This window comes from Odocoileus virginianus, chromosome 18 (assembly GCF_023699985.2).
Source record: "Odocoileus virginianus isolate 20LAN1187 ecotype Illinois chromosome 18, Ovbor_1.2, whole genome shotgun sequence".
NCBI lineage: Eukaryota > Metazoa > Chordata > Mammalia > Artiodactyla > Cervidae > Odocoileus > Odocoileus virginianus.
This window is the reverse complement of record NC_069691.1, coordinates 10,144,521-10,169,113: the sequence shown is the minus strand read 5'-3', so window position 1 is coordinate 10,169,113 and position 24,593 is coordinate 10,144,521. Positions and strand designations below refer to the sequence as shown.

General features: G+C 37.8%; 1 protein-coding gene and 1 long non-coding RNA gene across 21 annotated transcripts in view; one reads left to right on the top strand and one right to left on the bottom strand.

Moving 5' to 3' along the window:
- Window positions 1-24,593, top strand: part of PCSK5 (proprotein convertase subtilisin/kexin type 5) — a 492,571-nt gene that overhangs the window by 309,080 nt on the left and 158,898 nt on the right. For all 5 annotated transcript variants that reach the window (XM_070480332.1, XM_070480331.1, XM_070480335.1 and 2 more), the window contains exons 14-16: window positions 5,606-5,749; window positions 9,720-9,822; window positions 11,272-11,465. In XM_070480332.1, coding sequence (XP_070336433.1) covers window positions 5,606-5,749; window positions 9,720-9,822; window positions 11,272-11,465 — 441 coding nt within the window. The remainder of the gene's footprint in view (window positions 1-5,605; window positions 5,750-9,719; window positions 9,823-11,271; window positions 11,466-24,593) is intronic.
- LOC139039485 (uncharacterized) overlaps window positions 1,237-24,593 on the bottom strand; it is a 126,783-nt gene continuing 103,426 nt past the window's right edge. For 4 of the 16 annotated variants that reach the window (XR_011492766.1, XR_011492764.1, XR_011492763.1 and 1 more), the window contains 3 exons: window positions 11,220-11,404; window positions 10,419-10,500; window positions 1,237-9,248 (listed from right to left, as the gene is read on the bottom strand). This is a non-coding gene — a long non-coding RNA (uncharacterized lncRNA). The other 12 variants (XR_011492765.1, XR_011492761.1, XR_011492770.1 and 9 more) reach the window with 11 other exon arrangements.

Sequence of the window (24,593 nt, the reverse complement as noted above, 5' to 3'; positions counted from 1 at the left end):
TATCTGTGTTAAAAGGTCTCTGCAGTAGCTCTGATCATCTAGAATTGTCTATTTCGTATCATTGACTTCTCCTTATACTGTTTAAATGTTTAACCCTAGTCACCTCCAGTCATCTTAAGAGATGTTCCTTTGTGCCAGAAGAGATACCCTAGTGCTATACAACCTGAGGTCAGAAGGCTCTAACAGAAACACATGGTCTTCAGGTATCCTTTCTTCAACTAACCTTTCCGGTCAGGATTAGACACAACTTTGAAAAGGGACTTTCATGTTTTTCTGTTTCTGTCATTGTTACTATGGCATACAGTCCTCCAATTAATGTGGGATTTCTTTAGTAATTCAGTTGCAGATGTAGAATCTTCTAGCCCAATTAAATAGTAGAATCATTCCCAAATATATGTATATGGCTCCAAACTGAGTTTACATTTATTATTTCTTCCCATTTGTTTATTATTAAAACATAATAAGGTTTTTGGAGGATTTTTTTCTTATTCTTGTTCCATTGCATATTAAATCTATCTTTGATTTTTACCTTGGGCAGATTGCATTTGAGTGTTAGCAAACAATGGATTTTCTCTTATTCTGCATTTATACTGCTGTTTCTTCACAAGATATTGCCATTTCCACTGCAAAATCTCCTACAGAATTTAGCAAATGGAAAAAGTAGTAGGGGAGGAAAAAATTGACAGCCCAAATATGGCAGCATTTGATGTGAATTGTGGCAGAGATCCTATGGAAATAAAATTACATAATAAGTGAAAAATAAAAAGATAAATTGCCCAGCAAGGGTATCCCCAGAGGGCTTATGATGTACTTCAGAAATGGCACCAAGGGAAATAATCAGTTATGAGTCAGCACTCTCTAAACACTTACACGGGTAAATTTTTAGATCCAAGATGATCTTAAGTTAAATGGACCAGGTTTTAGAGTAACTGATGGATTGGGTTTCCCATACTGTCTTTGTATCATGTGCTCCAATTATGTACTTGAGAGATGATGCTGTAAGGAAAAGAAGTTCTCTTTTTGCATTGCCACCTAAAGGCAGTCAGATAGTCATTAATTTCAGGCAGTCATTCATTTCTTGACAGCACTTAATGTCTACGACTTGAAACCCTGAGACTGAATGACACCCTTATTAAGATTAGCATAGTTATTAACAAGTGAGTCCAAAGAAAAGCTGGCAGAGGGCAAACCAAATATAAACCAGCCTGCTGGCCCAGTGCAGATGTCAGAAAACAATGAAGGTGGCCCAGAAGACGTTTATTTTTAAACTTCATGTTCTTATACTCCTAGAAATGACCAGGAAGACAGAATTATATAACAGTTTAAGAATGTAAGATCTGGATACAGAATTTTTTTAATTGAATGATAATGGACATATTAGTTGTGCAACTGTACAATTTTATATTTGTATATACTATAAAACAATAACCACAATAAGTCTAGTGAACATCCATCACCTCACATAATTTTTTTCCTGTGATGAAACCTTTCAAGATACACTGTTTTAATGACTTTGTTGTACACAATACACTATTATTAAATATACTCACCAATCTGTACATTATATCCCCAGGACTTAATAATTTTTAACTGGAAGTTTGTACCATTTGATCCCCTTCATCTATTTCATCCACTCCTATACACCTCCTGCCTCTGGCAATGACCAGTCTGTTCGTATATCTATGTGTTCAATCCTCTACTTTTTAAATTTTTTTGACTCCACATATAAGAGACCATATAGTATCTGTCATTTTCTATCTGACTTCACTGAGCAAGGTCCATCCATGTTTTCCCAAGTGGAAAGATTCCCTTTTATCGCCAAATATTTTTTATATACATTTATATGTGTATGTGTCTATATATATGTGTGTGTGTGTGTGTGTGTGTATCCATTCATCCATCATTGGACATGTGGGCTGCCTTCTTTTTTAGGCTATCTAAATAATGCTGCAGGGAACATGTGGGTACATATAACTTTTAAGAGTGTTTTTTTATTTTTTTCCCAGAAGTGGAATTCCTGGACCACATGGTAGTTCTATTTTTAATTTTTTCAGGAAATCCCATAATTTTTCCAGAGTGACTGAAAATTTACATTCCCACCAACAGTGCATAAGGATTCCCTTTTCTCCACTTCCTCACCAATATTCGCTATTTCTTGTCTTTTTGATAATAGCCATTCTAACAGGTATAAAGTAATAGCTCATTGTGGTTTTAACTTGCATTTCTTGGATGATTAGTGATGTTGAGCACCTCTTCATACTGGCCATCTATATGTATTCTTTTGAAAAATGTTTATTTAGATCCTCTTGCCATGTTTTAATCAGACTGTTTTTCTGCTGTTGAGTTGTATGAGATCTTTATATGTTTTGGATATTTGCCCCATATCAGATATATGATTTGCAAATATTTTCCATAAATTACATTTTCATTTAATTGATGATTTCCTTTGCTGTGCAGAATCTCTATAGTTTGATATAGCCCCATGTGTTTATTTTTGCATTTGTTTCCTTTGCTTTTGTTGTCAAATACAAAAAATCATTCCCAAGATCAGTGTCAAGGAGAGTGCCATTGGTTTTCTTCTAGAAGTTTTATGGTTTCAGGTCTTACATTCAGATCTTTAAGCCATTACAAGTTAGTTTTTGTGCATGGTGTTAGATAGTGGTCTAGTTTATATAACACTGTTTGTTGAAGACTGCCTTTTCTCTATTGCATCAATATATTCTTGGCTCCTTTGCCATAAATTGATTGTATACATGTGTGTCTCTGTCTCATTCATTTATCTGCTTTTATGTCAATACCATTACTATTTGATTATTGTACCTTTGTAATATAGTTTGAAATCAGGGAGCATGATAACTCCAGCTTTGTTCTTTCTCAAGATTGCTTTGGCTATTTTGGGTCTTTTGGCTCCATAAAAATTTTAGGATTCTTTGTTCTATTTCTGTGAAAAATGCCTTTGGAATTTTCCTAAGGATTACATTGAATCTGTAGGTTGCTTTAGGTAGTAGGGACATTTTTATACTATTCCTATAATTCATGAACATGGAATATCTTTCCATTTATTCATGTCATCAATTTATTTCATCAATTTCTTACAGTTTCCAATGTACAGATCTCACCTTCTTGGTTATATTTTTTCCTAGGTATTTTGTTCTTTTGATGCAATTGTAAATAGGATTGCTTTCTCTGATAGTTTATCATTTGTGTAAAGAAATGTAACAGATTTTTGTACATTAATTTTGTATCTTGAAACTTCTTTTACTTTGTTGCTTAGTTGTAAGTTTTCTGGTAGAGTCTTTAGGGGTTTCTATATATAATATGTCATCTACAAAAGTTTTATTTCTTCCTTTATAACTTATATGCCTTTTCTTTTTCTTGCCTACATCCTTGTTCCTGATCTTTATTATGTTGACAAATGTTCCCTCTCTAACCACTTCGTTGAAAGTCTTTTTCATAAATGCATGTTGAATTCTGTCAGTGCTTTTCTGCATCTATTGAGATAATTATGAGTTTTAAGCCTTCATTTTGTTACTGTGGAAAATGAGACTGATTGATTCTCAGATGTTGAAACAAGCTTTCATCCCTGAAATCCCATTTGATTATGAGGTATTATCCTTCTAATGTATTGATGTATTCAGTTCGCTAATATTTTGCTAAGGATTTTTGCATATATGTTTACATCTGGTTTTGATATCAGAGTAATATTTATGCTCAGCTCAGTCACATCCTATTCTTTGCGACCACATGGACTATAGCCCACCAGGCTCCTCTGGCCATAGAATTTTTCAGGCAAGAATACTGGAGTGGATTGCCATTTTCTACTCCAGGGAATCATCCCAACCCAGTGATCAAACCCTTGGAAGGCAGATTCTTTACCATTGTGCTCCCTGCGAACCCATTGGAGTAATAATACTGACCTCATAAAATGAGTTTTGAAGTATTCCTTCCTCTTCTATTTTTTGGAAGAATTTGAGAAGGATCAGGCTCCCCAGGTGGTGCTGGTAATAAAGAACTTGCCTGCCAATGCAGGAGACCTAAGAGAGACAGGTTCGATCCCTGAGTCGGGAAGATCTATGGGAGGAGAGCATGGCAACCCCCTCCAGTATTCTGGCCTGGAGAATCCCATGGACAGAGGAGCCTGGCGGCTACAGTCCATGGTGTTGCAGAATCAGACACGACTGGGCACACACACACAGGAGCCACTCAGCTGCTTTGGTTTTTTTCTTCTGGAGGAAACTGTCCCACGTGTGGCTGTTGATTCACTAAGTGTATGAGCAGCAGTGAGTTCACGACCTTCCTATAATACTCTTAAATCAGAACCCCCAAATGGGTTTTAATATCAGTCTGTCCTCTTACTGCTTCGGGGAACTTTATCAGCCTCTGTGCCTCTGTCTTCTCATCTATTCAGTGAAAATATCTATTTCCCACTTGTGACCACTGAACAGAATAAAATGTACTTAGCATATGGTAAGCACTTATAAAAAATAAGCATCAATTTGATGGGGATAATAGATGCTCACAAATAAATTATGAGACATCTGAAGTTCATCACTCACAGAGCCCAACCCCAACCTTACCTAGATTCTCTGTATTGTGCCAAGGTAAGGAGGAGATCTAAGTGGGGAGATAAGTATCCTACCTTCCTGCCAGCATATTTCCATGTTTTTAATGATTCTGTTTTGATCACTTTTACTTAAGATTCATATTAAAAAGAACTATATTAAGTCAGGGAAATATGTTTTCTGTTTACTTTTTGCATTAAAGATTTTAGTTTTATAAAGCTGAAATGAATGACTAAATAAGGAGTGAGCAAATGCTCCTTGAGCGCCTGCCATCCCACGGCCGTAAAGCATGCCCCCCATGCCCCGGGCACCCTTGGCCAGGAAATGCTCCGACAGCGCCACCCAGCAGGACATGCTGCCGGCAGTGAAATGTTTCCTATAGCTGCGCTGGCCACCGTGGTGCTCCCAGTCATATGTGGTTACTGAGCACTTGAAATGTGGTCTGACGGAAGAACTGAGGTTTTAAATTTTAGTTAAACGGAAACAGCCAAATGAGTCTAGTGGCTGTCACTGGACAGCACAGGTCTATCAGTTAACATAGTGATGTATTCTTAAGACAGACTGATCACTTGAATCGGGCGAAACAAAGTAGTTGTTATAATCTTTTTATTTTTGATAAGCAAGTCAGAGAATGTCAATCCTGCTTTTAAATGTGAATAAGACCTTTATACTTAGAAAAAGAAGGCCTTCTGTAAGATTCTAGGATTCTCTTAAATACTCATAATTTGAAATTCAGTCCTTGATCCAGCAATCTGAGATGGTTGTTTCTCACAAAAAAACAAAAAAAAAAAAAAGATTAAATTAGGATGTATCCTGCAACTGTTACTCAGGAAATACATGGTATGTGAATTATTAAATAGTTAATTCTGCACGCAGTGGAAAATGCATTTCTAGCCCTGTATGTGATGCAATGATTCATAGGAATCTGTTTCCCACGGTTCTATTCTTCTACTGCTTTTTCTTTAGTTAGAAGGAATGAAAGAAATTGTAAAGCTCAAGGGAGAATGTTTGCCCATGATATACTTTTATTATTGTTTCCCAAGGTAAATTGAAAGAATGGTCTCTGGTCCTCTATGGCACCTCTGTGCAGCCATACTCCCCCACCAATGAGTTTCCTAAAGTGGAGCGTGTCCGGTACAGCCGAGTGGAAGACCCCACCGACGACTATGGGATGGAGGATTATGCAGGTGAGCTGGCTTCCGGTGAGAAGGCAGGCTAAGGAAAAAGCTCATGCGTCATTCCCCCAAGGAGACACACTTCTACTCATATTGTGATCTATTTTAATCCATCCTCCTATCCCTTAAACATATTTGTATGTGTACATATATTCATATATTCAAATATCAATGTTTCTTCTTCAAAACTAAAATCAACACTGTATATAGAATGTTCATATCCTTTTTTCCCATTAAAGATATTAAGAGCATATTTCCCTGTTGTCAGATATCCTTAGAACACATATTTAAAAGATAGCATAATCATCCATCCTGTGATTGTATTACATTTAATCCATAATCTGGGATATGTAGTTTGCTTTATATTATTTTTTACACTATTTTAAATATAAGCTCAATGAATATCATTATCAGTTTTTGACTATAGCATCTTTAACTATTTCTTTAGAATAGAGTTCTAAGAATTACCACATCAAAGGGAAGCATCAGTTTTAGGGCTTGGATATGTCGCTTTCCAGACAAGATGTACTAGTCCACACCATGACCAGTGATGAGTATTCCTGCCAGCTTTGAGTGGAAAGAAGAAAGCAAAAGAACAGATTTAAATTGTTACAGCTTTGACTGCTAGGAAAGCTAAACATTTTTTTCCTTTGTAGTTGAGTTCACTTTTCAATTCAAAGTGGCAGCACTTTTCTTACTTATAAAAACGCATTGTATGTTATTGACTCTCGCACTGTCTCATATTTGCTGAAAACCATTTCTCTCATCACCTGCTTCCAAAATGCAGTTTTTCTTTGGAGGGCAGAGTTTATAGTTTCATATAACCTTTATAATTTCTTTTTACAGAATCTTTATTCTTTAAAAATAAATATCCACATGCATAGTTTTGTAATCTGATTTTACATTTGGCCATTTACTTATCTAGAACTTACTTTGATTTATAATATATACTGTAAAGTGATGTTCTGTCTTTATCTTCCAAATAGACTAATGACTGAGTTGCCATCCCTACTTATAGTAGATTGTTTCCTTTATAATAGCACAGTAAGTTCTTATACCAGGGTCTCTTCTGGTCCACTTTTTCTGATTTATCAATCTAATAATACTTAATCCAGTAGCACCCACAATATATTAATATGCTGAACATCTACTTATTCTCATAGCAATTCTTAAGTCCCCCTTTAGAAATCTCATTGAAATTTAGTTTGAATTTACATGCAATCTCATGGGAAGAATGGTTTTTACAGTTTACAGTCTTTCCATCCAAAACAGACTTTTTTTACTGAAATCCTTTAATTTTATGAAGTGTTTTTCTTGGTAGTGTTATTTCTACATATTTTGGGTCTAGTTACTACTGTAATGGAAAACATTCCATATTTTCTAACTACTGTATTCTGGTATCAGAGACATCTATTGGCTATTGTATGTTTACCTTACATCTGACCATTTCACTTAACTTTATTAGTTGTATTTTAGAGTTTTTGTGTATTTTAGAGTTGGTTTTCTGGAGCAGTTAGGTACTGTAGCCGTATCATCTGCAAATTATCTTTTCTCTTTCCCAGTGTATTTGTGAGTCTTGTCTTATTGTATTGTTTACCACTTCCAGCAGCATTTACTTCTTCTGGGATGTAACACTTAACGGAAAAGGCTTTCCCTAATGGAGAACTATTTTTAAATATCAGCTTATTGTACCCTTAGACCGGGACCATCTTGTCTTCCTGCAGCTAAGCTCTCTGCAATTCTTTTTCATTAATCACTTTATTTTTCAGAGTATTTAAAATATGCGTTTGGCTCCTTTTATTCTGAGCAGGTAGCATCCCAGTGTCAATAAGCAACTTAGAGAACTCAGACCAATTGAACTAAGCAGAGCGAGACTGTGTTCAACTTTGCTCTAAGTTTATAACATTACTACTCACGTTACAACCAGCAAACCATTTATTTTGTCTTCTCTGATAGGAGAAAGTATATCTAAAAACATAAATGGAGCATACCAGTAATATGTTACTGTGTGTCTTATGGTATGTTTCCCATTCAAATTTTGGTAATGTTAAAATTCCAAACAGTTATATACATTTTGTGGTTTTTCTCACTGCATCTCCAAAATGTCCACACTGGCACTTGTGAGAAAACAAAGACAATTATTTCATTATTACCCAGCAACCTAAAATGCTAAACTGCATCTGGGATAGTTTAGGATTATGAAAGAAACAGCACAGCATGTGACCCTTGCCATACAGAGTCCTTTGGCACATATCAAAAATAAATGGTTTGGGATTTCTTTTTTTTAATTGTAGAAATCATCTGGTGAAAATTTAGGGCTACCCAATAACTCCTTCTCTTTGGAGCTGTGATTTTCATCTTCATTAAATCAGCCTTTGAGAGGGTCAGATGGCATTCTCATAACTAGGTCCCTGTACTGGTTCATCCAATTCCAGGCACTGTGGGACCCACAGCTGGCTGAACTTCAACTCTTGCTTAGCAGAAGCACTCTCTCCTCATGAACTACAGTAGTCAGCTAAAATGTTCCAAGTTGCAATAGCTGTGAAACTTAATTTCAAGATCAATTTTAAGGCTTTTGAGAAAACAGAAACAGTGCTGTCAAATGACTCTTATGATTAAGCAGAAATATACGTCAAGTCTGTAGCATTTTAAAATGACTCATTTCTATTCAGATCCAAAGGTCATGACCTACCCCTAAGTAGGAGGCCTGAACTAAGAAGCAGGACCTCTGTTGACTCCAACTCTGCTAGCTGTATGATCAACTAGGCAAGACACTATAACTTTTGGAAAAATCATTTTTATCTGTAGAATGAGGGTATATGGCTACTAGATTTTTCTCCAGGTCATTCCTCCCCTCCTCCTACCATTTTATGTTTCAATTAGTAACTGTAGAACATAGTTCTACAATGACTAAAGGAAACCAAATTTCAACAAAAGTAAGACCTTTTGATTAAAATAAGTGTGGCTCAAGACAATTCTGGTACCCTTGACTGACTTTTTGTATATTTCATGCACCATGTAAATCACTAGTTAAAATCATATGAGTTTTCAATGGGAAATAGCTTGAAGATTATGAGACCAAATGTCTCAAACTATGGAAAACAAAAAAAGGGAGTCAGTCAAAGAAGTAAATTATCTATAACTAGCCCATGTCATTAGAAAATCTCTTTTCACCAATCACAAAATAGCTCTTTTTAGCATTTTTTTTTCCCCTGCCTGTGCATTCTTTCTAGTTCATCACCAAAGAATACACAGCAACAGAGATAAGGTAGCTTCATCCTTGGTCTGGAATTCTTTAAGCTTGCTTGCATCTTTTAAAAACTTAGGTGTAGTTTTCTTTTATTGAGTCGCCCATTGGCCTGTGGGTAGGATGCAATTTTAAATCTATTATCTGTGCCTGAAGTACCTGCTTTGTAATCCAAGACGAGATGCTGATAAAACTGTGCCAGGTGCCATAATGATGTTTCTTTCTGGTTCCAGAGTCTCAGAGGTACTCAGCGGCTTTAATGACCTTGGATGAGAGAGGCAGTCTGGTCAGGACATTGAATAACAGCCCTCTTTTCTTTTCTGCCAACAGCATAAAATTCTCATTTTTCTATAAATCCAACATTTTTCTTATTATGCATATTTAATTGCAATCAGTTTTTTTTTTTCTAGTTGCTGCAGTGGTTTTTTTCTTCTGAATTCTGGATTATTTGTCATTTCCCACAAAGCATCTATATGTGTACTTTGAAGACAAGGTCCCGACTAGGAGTTACATGCTTGATACTTAGGTAATTGAGGTTCCCCCCTAGAAAAGCAAGAATTCATCTCTGGGCTTATAGCCACACTAAACATTATTCCATCTCAGTGCATTAGAAACTTTTAAGGAAAACTCTTACTGCATAAGGGGGAGAAAAAGCCTATTTTTATCCCAAATTCAAGTTAACACTTACTTGCTTAAAATCACTTTTTCCAAGTGTTGTTCTGATTTCTTTCGGAGGTCCCTGTGACCCTGAGTGCAGTGAGGTGGGCTGTGATGGGCCAGGACCCGACCACTGCAGTGACTGTTTGCACTACTACTACAAGCTGAAAAATAACACCAGGTAAGAGAGATGCCCCACCAGGGTACCAGAAGCACGCTCCCGGGTGACCGTTCCTGGGAGCTCCCACGGTTCACCAGGGGCGGGGTGTTCCATGGTCTCCCCCCAGAACCGAAGTCCAGATGCTGCTGCACAGGCCCCTATGCCTCGCTGCATCATTCGAATAGTGAAACTGATACTGAATTATAAAACACCCAATTTTGGTCTGTAGGCTAGGAAACTGCAGAGGTCTTTTCTCATATTTCAAAGGATGATGGGGAGGGGCTAGATATGCACATGCCTGATCTTCCCTTCTAGACCTTTCCATCCCATTTCATTTGAGGCCCCACAGCTGCACTTTCCCTCCAGGAAATGGATGATTTTCTGAATCCCTCAAAGTGTAAGCTTTCCATGTGGCAAAGCCGCCGGTCCCTGTTCGTTCTCACTGCTCTGAGGCAGGCCTGCTTGAACCCATGCTTCTGAGCCCTTGGCTTCTGCCTTGAGCAGATATGTATCCACAGGGACGGTTGTGGAACACACAGCCCATCAGAAGCCATGTTCTTCCAGGCTGCTTCCCACACCCCTAACACCTCTCCCTCCTGTTTCAGAAGAAAACTCACTCTGCGAAGCCAAGCTGCAGGGTAGCCACACTCCAGTCACCCAGGTCCCCTTCCTGTCACATCCATGCTGGAATTTCAGCTCCTTAAAGGGAATATAAAGCAAAAATTAAATTTAAAAAGAATTTTTAATTAAAAATAAATTTCTTAAAAGGAAAAGTCCTTGGCTACCCCAGCCCCTCTCATTATCTCCTAGACTGGCAAATGCCTGACATTTAATTAGTACTCAGTAAGTACTTGTTAAATGAATAAGTAAAGCCCAGACCTTCAGTTATGGGCAAACAAAGAAGTTTTTTTTTATTTTTATCATAAACAGCATACATTTTCAAATACACTTTTTTTCTTGGCTATGCCACACATCTTGCAGGATCTCAGTACCCCAACCAGGGCCTGAACCCAGGGCTGCATCAGTGAAAGCCCAGAAACCACTAAGCCAGTAGGGAACTCCCTAAATATATTAATTTAGACAATAGCATACACACCCCAGAATTCATATAATAATACACAACAATAAAAGTTAATCCCTTATATAGGGATTTTTGCATAAAATCATGGCTCACACATCTTCCCTTCAACCCAACAGACACCCTTCTTGTCGAGACTCAGTTCCTAACCATCATCCCCTTTAAAGAGCTAGACCTGAACTGGAAGACGGTTTGGACCAAGACATTCCTTGCTTGATGGACTTGGTATTATGTAACTGCAGTGCTATGTCAGCACCCTACATACGAGAAGGCTTACCCTTTGGATGTTTAAAAAGGATTTTGAGAATGAGGACCGCTGTGTGCTCAGCACCTCACTTACTCAGGACTGCATCTCTGGTGACACTGCTCTTCTTTGTCATTCCACAACGCAGAATCTGTGTCCCCAGCTGCCCCCCTGGCCACTACCATGCTGACAAGAAGCGATGCAGAAAGTGTGCCCCCAACTGCGAGTCCTGCTTCGGAAGCCACGGGGACCAGTGCCTGTCCTGTAAATATGGATACTTCCTGAATGAAGAAACCAACAGCTGTGTCACTCACTGCCCTGATGGATCATATCAAGACACCAGTGAGTTGATTCCCAAATTTGGTTTTAGAGAGGAAATATAAGGTTTTCACTTGAACGACCTTGGGAGGGATAGTCCCCCTCGTGACATCTAGGCCCTATCTTAATATCAAAAAGGAGCTAGTCAATTTTTAGAACACTAGAATATTTTGTAAAAATGAATTTGTGGAAAATTTTGCAAAAATTATTGTGTAAAAATGCCTGTAACTAACTCCTTCAAGGGGTGCTTTGCCTCACCCTCAGATTCACTGACTTCCTAGGAGGACCCACAAGATTCAGTATATAATTGTACTCAAGAACTCATGGTTATAACTTACTATGGTAAAGAGATACAGAGTAAAATCAGCAAAGGGGAAAGGCATACGGGACAAAGTCTGGAGGAAACTAGGTGCAAGCTTCCAAGAGGTTTTTTCCCATGGAGTGACACAGGATACATCCCATTCCCCATCAAAAATCTGTGACTTTGTGTGAATGTCAGCTACCAGGGAACCTCCCTAGAGTTTCAGCACCCAGAGTTGTAACTGGGATCTGGTCACGAAAGCTCCTCTGGTGGCTCAGTGGTAAAGAATCCACTTGCCAATGCAGGAGACATGGGTTCAATCCCTGGATTGCAAAGATCCCCTGGAGAAGGAAATGGCAATCCACTCCAGTATTCTTACCTGGAAGATCCCATGGACAGAGGAGCCTGGCGGGCTACAGTCCATGGGGTCTCAAAAGAGTCAGAGCTGACTTAGTGATTGAACAAAAACATGAAGGCACCCTCTGCCTATAACATACCAAAATTCCAGACTCTGCAAAGGAAAGCAGGTATTCAATACAAACCATATTGTTTCTACAAACAGTTTAGGCACCATGAGCCACTCTAGTCAGGGTAGTGGGAAACCATGAAATCCAATTTCCCAGATGTCAGCCATGGGCTAACCTTACAAGGATAGCAGCCAGGCCTGCTTTTTTCTGCATACTAAGCAAAGGAAACAGACCTTTATGATATCAGTAAGGTTAAAAACATAACTTGCATGTAAATAAAGCCTGGAAATTTATCAGAGAGTTATTTAACCCATCAATAAAGGAACCTAAAGGTGATAATTGGGTTTAAAGACTATCAGGTATTACAGTCCACCAGGAAAGGCAAATGAACTCCATTTGCTGAGTCAGAGAAAAAACTGAATAAATTTCATACATGAGAATACAATTAGAATTTTGGAGGGTTATTTTTTCAAATGGGCAGAACTCACTTGCAACTTTTATCAAACAAGAATTTATAAATTAACATGTAACTTCATAGAATGTGGGTTCTAATCAAATGCCATTAGTAAACAGAGAAGGCACACTCCCTAGAGAATTCTGTAATCCTCGGGCACTCCTGTCTTTAGACAGTGCTCTAGGATAGCCCTGGTAAGGACTGCAGGAATTTTTTGCTTTATTTCTGAACCCTGGATAATATATCTGAATGAGAGTGTCGCACCACAGTATGACAATGAAATTTCTTGTTTCTACCCAACTGGAGAAAAAAGAAAACCCAACTTTAAAGGAAAAAGAGTTGTTGTTTTTTTTTTTAAGCAGCAAGAATTTTGAAGTGGACACCCTTGCTCCTTAAGAAGTTTTCTGATTCAAAGACAGGCAGCACTTCTCTATGAGGGAGCTGGGGCTTTTGACTTACCTTTAGAGCAATGGGGAGGGGTAGTTTTTATTTTCCCTCAAGTTTGGAACATGACCTGCAACTTGATGGAAAAAAGAGAAAAAGAATGCGGAGCAGACCTAAGGGATCAGAAGTAAGTAGTATTCCTTGAAGAAAAAATTCAAAATTCTGTCAAGAAGCCTGAACCTTGGAAAAGATGCCCAGCCCCAAAGAGTGGTTGTGAACCAGCTCTTCCCCCATCAGGTGCCTTGGGGGGCACGCCTGCGCCACCACCACTGCCAAGAATCCCAGGACTGGGCACACCCTATATCAAGAGGATGATGACCAGCACATACTGAGGAAAGAGGCAACAGGCATCGGTACTAAAACAGCCCTTGCACCAAATGTATTAAACCCACACAAGCTACACATGAACTCCGCCACATATAAACAGCCCTCCAAGACCACGGTAGGTAATTCTTTCTCTTAAATTCACAAGGTAAGAGAAGTAAAATGAAGAAGAGAGGAACTACTCTCAGTTAAAAGACCAAGAGAATTCCCCTGAAAGAACAATGAAACAGACCTTTTCAGCCTAATAGACACCAATTTTTTGAAAGGACTTAATGAAAATACTGAAGGAATTAAGAAAGGCTATTGACAGAAATGCAGAATACTGTAAAAAGGAACTAGGAACTAGAAAGCAAAATCAAGAAAAATTAGAAAAACTCATTTACAGAGATGAAAGCTGAGCTAACGGCGATGAACAGCACAATGAACATTACAGAAGACTGAATACGTGATCTGGAAGATTGGATTATTCCCTTTATCATATCAGGACAGCAGACAGAAAGCCAAATGGGAAAAAAAAACTAGAAACAATATAAGAGACGTATGGGATAGTATAAAGCATGCCAATGTACACATGATGGGGATTCCAGAAGGGGAAGAATAAGAAAAGGGGGCTGAAAATGCATTTTAAGAAATTATGGCAGAAAACTTCCACACCTAAAGGAAACACGTATAAGGTACAGGAAGCACAGAGAGTTTGAAATATGATAAACCCTAACAGATCTATGCCAAGACATATTATAATAAAAATGGCAAAAGATAAAGAGAGGATTCTGAAAGCAACAAGAGAAAAACAGAGTTAACGACAAGAAAGCCCCCATAAGGCTATCAGCTCATTTCTCTACAGAAATGCTGCAGCCAGGAGGGCGTGGCAAGATCATAGTCAAAGCCCTGAAAGGGGAAACACTGCAACCTCGGATACTCTACCCAGCAAGACTACCGCTTAGAATAGAGAGAGAGAGAGTTTCTCAGATCAAAATCCAAAGCATAAAACAGTACTAAACCTATCCTAAAGGAAATATTAAGGCCTTCTCCAAATAGAAAAGAAATAATCTATAGCTAAGAGAAAATCACAGTTGGGAAGTAAAGTGATAGTTCCTCAGTCGTGTCTGACTCTTTGTGATCCCATGGACTGTACAGTCCATGGAATTCTCTAGGCCAGAATGCTGGAGGGGGTAGCCTTTCCCTTCTCCAGGAGACCAGGAACCCAGGTCTCCCACATTGCAGGTGGATTCTTTACCAGCTGAGCCACAAGGGAAGCCCAAGAATACTGGAATGGGTAGCCTATCCCTTCTCCAGCGGATCTTTCCAACCCAGGAATTGAACCAGGGTCTTCTGCATTGCAGGTGGATTATCAACTGAGCTACCAGGAAAAAAAACCAGTAAACTGATAAGCCAGCACACAGATTTAAAATTAAATCAAAAAATTTCTATGAAAGTAACAACAATTAAAATGAACAGCAAAAGGACAAACATGAATGTTTTGCTGAAAGTTTTATCTCATTTTCAGTTCAAAGGATTAGTTAACAAAAGCAACCACTCATTGCACACACAATGAACAATTTTAATATTCTAGTAGAGGATTATTTGACTTAGTTTCAATTATATAGTCATTAAAGGAAAGAAATAGAAGCAATACAGAGAAGTAACAACATACATTATCACCAAATTGGGCCGACAACCGACATCTAGACTTGAATAGTGCTTTAAAGTCCTGAATGACAGCAATCTGGAGTTCCAGTTGGGAAACGGTCCCAGGAAGTGTATACACTCCACAGGTTAAGACTTGAAATTGCAGTTTTTGGAGCTCCTGCTTATAATCCCAGGCCAAAAACTGATATATTCATCACTTTGTATGCAAAACAGCAGCCCTGGTTTTTTTCCTTTAACTTTTACAACGCTATTTGTTTCTCCTTGTGATTCATAAGACTTCTTAGACCCTGGAGAGGGGAGGGGGCTGGCCGGGCCCTCAAGGGCTTAAGAAAATTCCAAGACCCACTAAACTTTCTTACGGAAAGTGCCCCTTAACTTTGCAGCAACAAGTGGTGTACTTAGAGGCAGGCACACAGTCCTGGCAAGGTCAGAAGTCAGAGGCCTGCTCTCCTGCTTCTGAAGCCTGAACAAGACTACCTCTATTTTAATTTCCCTAACAATGAAGATATGAAAGAGGACATCAAAGTTATAAAATGTGGAGAAGAGCAAGAACGTATAGATTTTTACTTCTCCTACAATGTGTTTGAGCCTGTATGACTATCAGTCTAAGGCAAGTAGATATAGGAAGGGGTTAACATAATTGAAAATCAGGATAACCACAAATCAAAAACATACAGTAGATTAACAGAAACCAAAGAGAAGAGAACATTAAGTATATAATACAAAAGAAAATCAAACCACAACAACAACAACAAAGTGACAAAGAAGAAATTTAAATTAAATGAGAAAGCAAGGTTTAAAATGGAAATAAATACATATCAATAATCACCTTAAATGTCAATGGTCTAAATGCTCTAATCAAATACACAGAGTGGCAACTTGATTAAAAAAATACAAGAGCCTACAATATGCTGCTTATAAGAGACCCATTTTTAGCGGAAAGGACACACAAAGATTGAAAGTGAGGGGATAGAAAAAGATATTTCAGGCAGAGGTCATAATACTCTTATTAGACAAAATAAACTTTAAAACAAAGGCCATAAAGAAAAATAAAGAAGGATACTATATACACCACATCAACAAATTAAAGAATAAAAACCATACGATCATCTCAATAGATGCAGAAACAGCTTCTGACAAAACTCAACATCCATTTATGATAAAAAAATCTCTCCAGAAAGTAAGCATTGAGAGAATATATGTCAACATAATAAAGGCCATATGTGACAGACCTACAGCTAACATCATACTCAACACTGAAAAACTGAAAGCATTTTCCCTTAGATCATGAACAAGACAAGTAGGTCCACTTTTGCCACTTTTATTCAACATAGTTTTGGAAGTCCTAGCCATGGCAATCAGAGAAGAAAAGGAAGTAAAAGAAGTAGAAAAGAAATAAAACTGTCACTGTTTGCACATGACATGATACTATACATAGAAAATCCTAAAGATGCTACAAGAAAACCACTAGAACTCATCAATAAATTCAGTAAGTTGCAGGATACAGAATTAGTACACGGAGATTTGTTGCATTTCTATACATTAACAGCAAAAATCAGAAAGTAAAATTAAGAAAACAATCCTATTTACCATCGTATCAAAAACAATAAAATACCTAGGAGTAAACCCACCTAAGGAAAGTAGTCTATGAACTATAAGACACTGATGAAAAAAATCAAAGATGACAAAGAGGTTGAAATATACCATGTTCTTGGATTGGAAGAATCAATACTGTCAAAATGACTGACTACCCAAGGCACGATACAGATTCAATCAAATTACCAATGGCATTTTGCACAGAACTAGAACAAAGGACTGGAAAAGGTCAGTTTTCATTCCAATCCCAAAGAAAGGCAATGCCAAAGAATGCTCAAATTACCACACAATTGCACTCATCTCACACACTAGTAAAGTAATGCTCAAAATTCTCCAAGCCAGGCTTCAGCAATATGTGACCGTGAACTTCCAGATGTTCAAGCTGGTTTTAGAAAAGGCAGAGAAACCAGGGATCAAACTGCCAACATCCGTTGGATCATCGAAAAAAGCAAGAGAGTTCCAGAAAAACATCTATTTCTGCTTTATTGACTATGCCAAAGCCTTTGACTGTGTGAATCACAATAAACTGTGGAAAATTCTTCAAGAGATGGGCATACCAGGCCACCTGACCTGCCTCTTGAGAAACCTGTATGCAGGTCAGGAAGCAACAGTGAGAACTGGACATGGAACAACAGACTTGTTCCAAACACGAAAAGGAATATGTTAAGGCTGTATATTGTCACCCTGCTTATTTAACTTATATGCAGAGTACATCATGAGAAATGCTGGGCTGGAAGAAGCACAAGCTGGGATCAAGATTGCTAGGAGAAATATCAATAACCTCAGATATGTAGATGACACCACCCTTATGGCAGAAAGTGAAGAAGAACTAAAAAGCCTCTTGATGAAGTAAAGGGGAGAGTGGAAAAAGTTGGCTTAAAGCTCTGCATTCAGAAAACCAAGATCATGGCATCTGGTCCCATCACTTCATAGCAAACTGATGGGGAAACAGTGGAAACAGTGGCTGACTTTATTTTTCTGGGCTCCAGAATCACTGAAGATAGTGATTGCAGCCATAAAATTAAAAGACGCTTGCTCCTTGGAAGGAAAGTTATGACCAACCTAGACAGCATATTCAAAAGCAGAGACTACTTTGCCAACAAAGGTCCATCTAGTCAAGGCTATGGTTTTTCCAGTGGTCATGTATGGATGTGACAGTTGGACTGTGAAGCGCCGAAAAATTGATGCTTTTGAACTGTGGTGTTGGAGAAGACTCTTGAGAGTCCCTTGGACTGCAAGGAGATCCGACCAGTCCATCTTAAAAGAGATCAGTCCTGGGTGTTCATTGGAGGGACTGATGTTGAAGCTGAAACTCCAATACTTTGGCCACCTGATGCAAAGAGCTGACTCATTGGAAAGACCCTGATTCTGGGAAAGATTGAGGGCAGGAGGAGAAGGGGACAACAGAGGATGAGATGGTTGGATGGCATCGCTTACTCAGTGGACATGGGTTTGGATGGACTCCGGGAGTTGGTGATGAACAGGGAGGCCTGGCGTGCTGAGGTTCATGGGGTCACAAAGAGTCAGACACGACTGAGCGACTGAACTGAACTAAGAACAACAAAAAAAACCTGTAAGATTTGTTTGGAGATATAGAAGACCCTGAATAGCCAAAGCAATCTTGAGAAAGGAAAACGAAGCTGGAGGAATCAGGCTTCTTGACTATGTAACAAATCTATAGTCATTAAAACAATGTAATCCTGACCCAAAAACAGAAATATAGATCAATGAAAGAGGATAAAAAGCCCAGAAATAAACCCACAAAACTATGGCCAATTAATCTACAACAAAGGAGGCAAGACTATACAATGGACAAAAGACTCTTCAATAAATGGTGTTGGGAATACTGGACAGCCATATGTAAAAAATAAAAACAAACCAAAAAAATGAAATCAGAACATTCTTTAACACCATACACAAAAATAAACTCAAAATGGATTAAAGACCTAAATGTAAGACTGAGTACTATTAATATAAAATTCTTAGAAGAAAACATAAGCAGAACATTCTTGGACATAAATCACAGCAATATCTTTTCTGATCCATCTCCCAGATGGAAGTAAAAACCAACAAATGTTACCTAATTAAACTCAAAAGGACTTGCACAGTGAAGAAAACGTAAACAAAAGACAGCTCACAGAATGGTAAAAAAAAAAAAAAAAAAAAAAAGTGCAACCAAAAAGGGATTCGTCTCCAAAATTTACAAATGGGCAGGAGACCCAAATACTTCTCCAAAGAAGATGTATAGATGGCCAAGGGGCACATAAAAAGATGTTTAACGTCACTATTAGAGAAATACAAATCAAGACTACAAAGAGATATCACCTCACACCAGTCAGAATGAACATGATAAAAAAACCTATAGACAAGAAATGCTGGAGAGGGTGTGGAGAAAAGGGAACTCTCCTATCCTGTTGGTGGGAATGTAAATTGGTAGAGCCTCTATAGAGAACAGTATGGTGGTTCCTTAAAAAACTAAAAATACAGCTACCATATGATCCAGCAATCCTACTCTTGTGCATATATTCATAGAAAAACATGGTTTGAGAGAGTACATGCACCCCAATGTTCACTGCGGTACTGTTTACAATAACCAAGATATGGAAGAAATCTAAATGTCAATCAAAAGATGAATGGATAAAGAAGATGTGCTACATATAAACAATGGAATATTCCTCAGTCATTTAAAGGACTGAAATAATACAATTTGCACCAACATGGATAGACCTGGAGATTATCATACTAAGTGAAGCAAGACAAAAACAAATATCATATGATATCATTTATATGCAGAATCTAGAAGAAATGATACAAATGAACTTATTTACACAACATAAAGAGACTCACAGACTTAGAGAATGAATGTATGGTTACCAGAGGGAAGGGTGAAGGGCAGAGGTAGATTGGGAGTTTGGGATTGACATGTACATACTACCATATTTAAAATAGAAAACCAACAAGCACAGGGAACTCTGCTCAATATTCTGTAATAACCTAAGTGGGAAAAGAACTTGAAAAAGAATAGATACATGTATATGTATAACTGAATCACTTTGTTGTACACCTGAAACTAACACATTATTAACCAACTTCAATATTGTGCTCCAATATAAGATAAATTTTTTAAAAAGCTTCCTTACTGTTTAAAAAAAATAACAAGAAAAATCTCAAATAAACAATTTCCTCTACCACTTAATAAAATTAGGAAAAGAAGAATAGGGACTTCCCTGGCGGCCCTGTGGATGGGAGTCCCCCCTGCCAATGCAGAGGACACAGGTTCGATCCCTGGGCCGGATGGATTCCACAGGCCATGGAGCAACTAGGCCCATGCACCACAGCTGCTGAGCCTGTGTGCTGCCACTGCTGCCCAATCCCATGTGCCTAGAGTCTATGTTCTGCAACAAGAGGATCCACAGTGAGAAACCACAGTAAAGAGTAGCCTCCACTTACTGCAACTAGAGAAAGCCCACACAAAGCAACAAAGACCCAGCACAGCCAAAAATATTTTTTTTTTTTTTAAAGAAAAAGAACAAACAAAATTGAAAGTCAGCAAAGGAAGGAAGGAATAAAGATCAGAGAAGAAATAAAACATTTTTAAAATGTTTTTTTAAACATTTTTTTAAACATTTTTTTTAAAAAAGAGAGAGAAGTCAATAAAAACCAAGAGCTGATTCTTTTAAAGTATTAACAGGATTGACAAACCTCATCAAAAACAAAAGAGAGATAACCCAAATAAACAAAATACATGAAAAAGGAAAGATAACAACTGATACAGAAATTCAAAAAACCATAAGGGAACGCTGTGAACACTTATATGCCAACAAATTTGACAATCCAGAATAAATGGACAAACTTCTGGAAACACACATCCTACAAAAATTGAATAAAAAAGAAAGATAATGTGAAAAGACCAATCAGTAGAACTGAAATATAATCTAATTTAAAAACTCTCAACAATGTATGGCTACCGATGGTACGACGGGGGGAGTGGGATGAATGAGGAGACTGGGGTTAACATATATATGCTGCTGTGTATGAAATAGATACATAATGAGCACTTCCTGCACACCACAGGACCTCTACTCAATGCTGTGTGGTGCCCTCAATGGGAAGGAAATCCAAAACGAGGGGAGATATGCATACGGATAGCTGATTCATTCTGCTGCAGAGCAGAAGCTAACACTACATTGTAAAGCAACTGTACTCTAATACAAATTAATGTTAAAAAATTAAGTAACCACTGGAGTAAAAAAAAATGCCTCTCTACAAACGAAAGTCTAGAACCAGATGACTTTACAGGTGAATTCTACCAAACATACAAAGAGGAACTTATACTGATCCTTCTCAAGCTCTTCCAAAAAACTGAAGAGGAGGGAACACTCTCAAAGCCATCCTTTGAAGCTATCACCTTGATACCAAAACCAGACAAAGACACCACCAGAAAAGAAATTTACAAACCAGTATCTTTGATGAATATAGATGTAAAAATTCTTAACAAAATATTAGCAACTGAATCTAACAACACATAAAAACGATCACATACCACAACCAGTGGGGTTCATCTGAAGTTCACAAGGATGGTTCCACATATGCAAATCAATCAGTGTGATACACCAAATAAAAAAAAGACAAAAAACACATGATCATCTGAATAGATGCAGAAAAAGCATCTCACAAAATTCAACATCCATTCATGATAAAAAACCCATACCAAAGTGGGTACAGAGAACATATGTCAACATAATAAAAGCTACTTAATGACAAACCCACAGCCAATATAATAACGGTAAATATACATAACGGTAAAAAGATGAAAGCCTTCCTGCTAAATTCAGGAACAAGACAAGGATGCCTACTCTTACCTTTTCTAGTCAACATACTAGGAAGTCCTAGTCACAGCAATCACATAAGAAATAAAAGGCATCCAAATTGGAAAGGAAGAGGTAAAACTGTCCTTATATGCAGATGATGATACTATATGTATATAAAACCCTGAAGACTTCACACAAAAACTACTAGAACTGAAGAATGAATTCAGCAAGGTAGCAGGATATAAGATTAACATATAGAAATCAGTTGCACTTCTTTATACCAACAAAGAAATAAGAAAGGGAGTGATTAAAAAAAAATCTTTTTAAAATTGCACCCCCAAAATAAAAGACAGGATTAAACGTGACCAAGGAGGTGAAAGACTTACTTGCTGAGAACTATAAAACATTAATAAAGGAAACCAAAGATGATTCAAAGAAATGAAAGATACTTCATGCTCTTGGGTTGGAATAATTAATATTGTTAAAATGGCCATACTTACCAAAACGATCTATAAGTTTAATGTGATCCCTAAATTACCAAAAGCTCCAATACTTTGACCACCTGATGCAAACAGCTGACTCACTGGAAAAGACCCTGATGCTGGGAAAGATTGAGGGCAAAAGGAGAAGGGGGCAACAAAGGATGAGATGGTTGGATGGCATCATCGACTCAATGGACATGAGTTTGAGTAAGCTCTGAGAGACAGTGAAGGACAGGAAAGCCTGGTGTGCTGCAGTCCAAGGGGTCACACAGAGTGAGACATGACTGAGCTGCTGAACAACAAATCAAATTTCCCATAATATTAGGTTTCCTGCATCGCAGACAGATTCTTTACCAACTGAGCTACCAGGGGAGCCCAGAACTAGAACAGATAATCCTAAAATTCATATGGAACCATAAAAGACCCAGAATTTCCAAAACAATCCTGAAGAAAAAGAACAAATCAAGAGGTATAACCCTCCAGACTTCAGACAATACCACAAAGCTACAGTAATCAAAACGTTATGCTATTGCCACCAAAACAGACATATGGATCAACAGAACAGAGGAGAGATCCCAGAAATACACCCACACACCTATCATCAATTAATCTTCAGAGGAGACACATATATTCAGTGGAATGAAACAATATCTTCAGCAAGTGGTGTTGGGAAAGTTGGACAGTCACATGTAAACCAATAGAATACTCCATTACATCATACACAAAAATAAATTCAAAATGGCTTGCAGACTTAAACATAAGATGTAATACCATAAAGAGAACACAGGCAAAACATTCTCTGACATAAATCGTACCACTGTTTCCTTAGGCTCCCAAGACAATAGAAATAAAATCAAAAGTAAACAGGACCTAATCAAATTTACAAGTTTTGCATAGCAGAGGAAACCATAAACAAAATTAAAAAACCACCTACAGAATGGGAGAAAATATCTACAAATGATCTGACCAACAAGGGATGAATTTCCAAAATATACAAACAGCTTGTACAACTCAATAACAACAACAAAAAAAACCAACTGAAAAATAGGCAAAAGACCTAAATACACATTTCTCCAAAGAAGAAATACAGATAGCCAACAGGCATATGAAAAGATGCTCAACATGGCTAGTTATTAGAGAAATGCAAGTCAAAACTACAGTGAGGTACACCTCACAATGGTCAGAATAACCATCATTAAAAAGTCTGCAAAAGAAATGCTGGAGAGGATGTGGAGAAAAGAGAACCCTCCTACACCGTTGGCAGGAATGTAAGTTGATAAGCCACTGTGGAAAACATTATAGAGGTTCCTTATAAAACTAAAAATACAACTATCATATGATCCAGCAATCCCACTCCTCGGCATATATCCAGACAAAACTGTAATTCAAAAAGATACATATACCCCTGTGTTAATAGCACTATTCACAACAGCAAAGACATGGAAATAACCTAAATGTCCATTGACAGATGAATGGATAAAGAAGATATGGTGTGTATACACACACACACACACACACACACACACACACACACACAATGGAACAGTTCTCAGCCATAGACACGAATGAAATAATCCCATTTGTGGCAACATGAATGCAACTAAAGATTATCATACTAAGTGAAGTGAGAAAGATGAATACCATATTATAACACTTATATGTGGAATCTGAAATAAGACACAAATGAACTTATTTATGAAGCAAACAGAATCATGGACAAAGAGAACAGACTGGTGGTTACCAAGGAAGAAGGGGCTGGAGAAGAGATAGACTGAGAGCTTGAGGTTAGCAGATGTAAGCTTTTATGTATAGAATGGATAAACAACAAGGTCCTACTGTATAGCACACAGAACTATATTCAATATCTTATGATAAACCACAGTGGAAAATGAAGTTTTAAAAAGAATGTATATCACAAAAATAAACTCAAAATGGATTAAAGATCTAAATGTAAGACCAGAAACTATCAAACTCCTAGAGGAGAACATAGGCAAAACACTCTCCGACATAAATCACAGCAGGATCCTCTATGACCCACATCCCAGAATTTCAGAAATAAAAGCAAAAATAAACAAATGGGACCTAATGAAACTTAAAAGCTTTTGCACAACAAAGGAAACTATAAGCAAGGTGAAAAGACAGCCCTCAGATTGGGAGGAAATAATAGCAAACGAAGCAACAGACAAAGGATTAATCTCAAAAATATACAAGCAACTCCTCCAGCTCAACTCCAGAAAAATAAATGACCCAATCAAAAAATGGGCCAAAGAACTCAACAGACATTTCTCCAAGGAAGACATACAGATGGCTAACAAACACATGAAAAGATGCTCAACATCACTCATTATCAGAGAAATGCAAATCAAAACAACAATGAGGTACCATTATACGCCAGTCAGGATGGCTGCTATCCAAAAGTCTACAAGCAATAAATGCTGGAGAGGGTGTGGAGAAAAGGGAACCCTCTTACACTGTTGGTGGGAATGCAAATTAGTACAGCCACTATGGAAAACAGTGTGGAGATTTCTTAAAAAGCTGGAAATAGAACTGCCGTATGACCCAGCAATCCCACTTCTGGGCATACACACCAAGGAAACCAGATCTGAAAGAGACACATGCACCC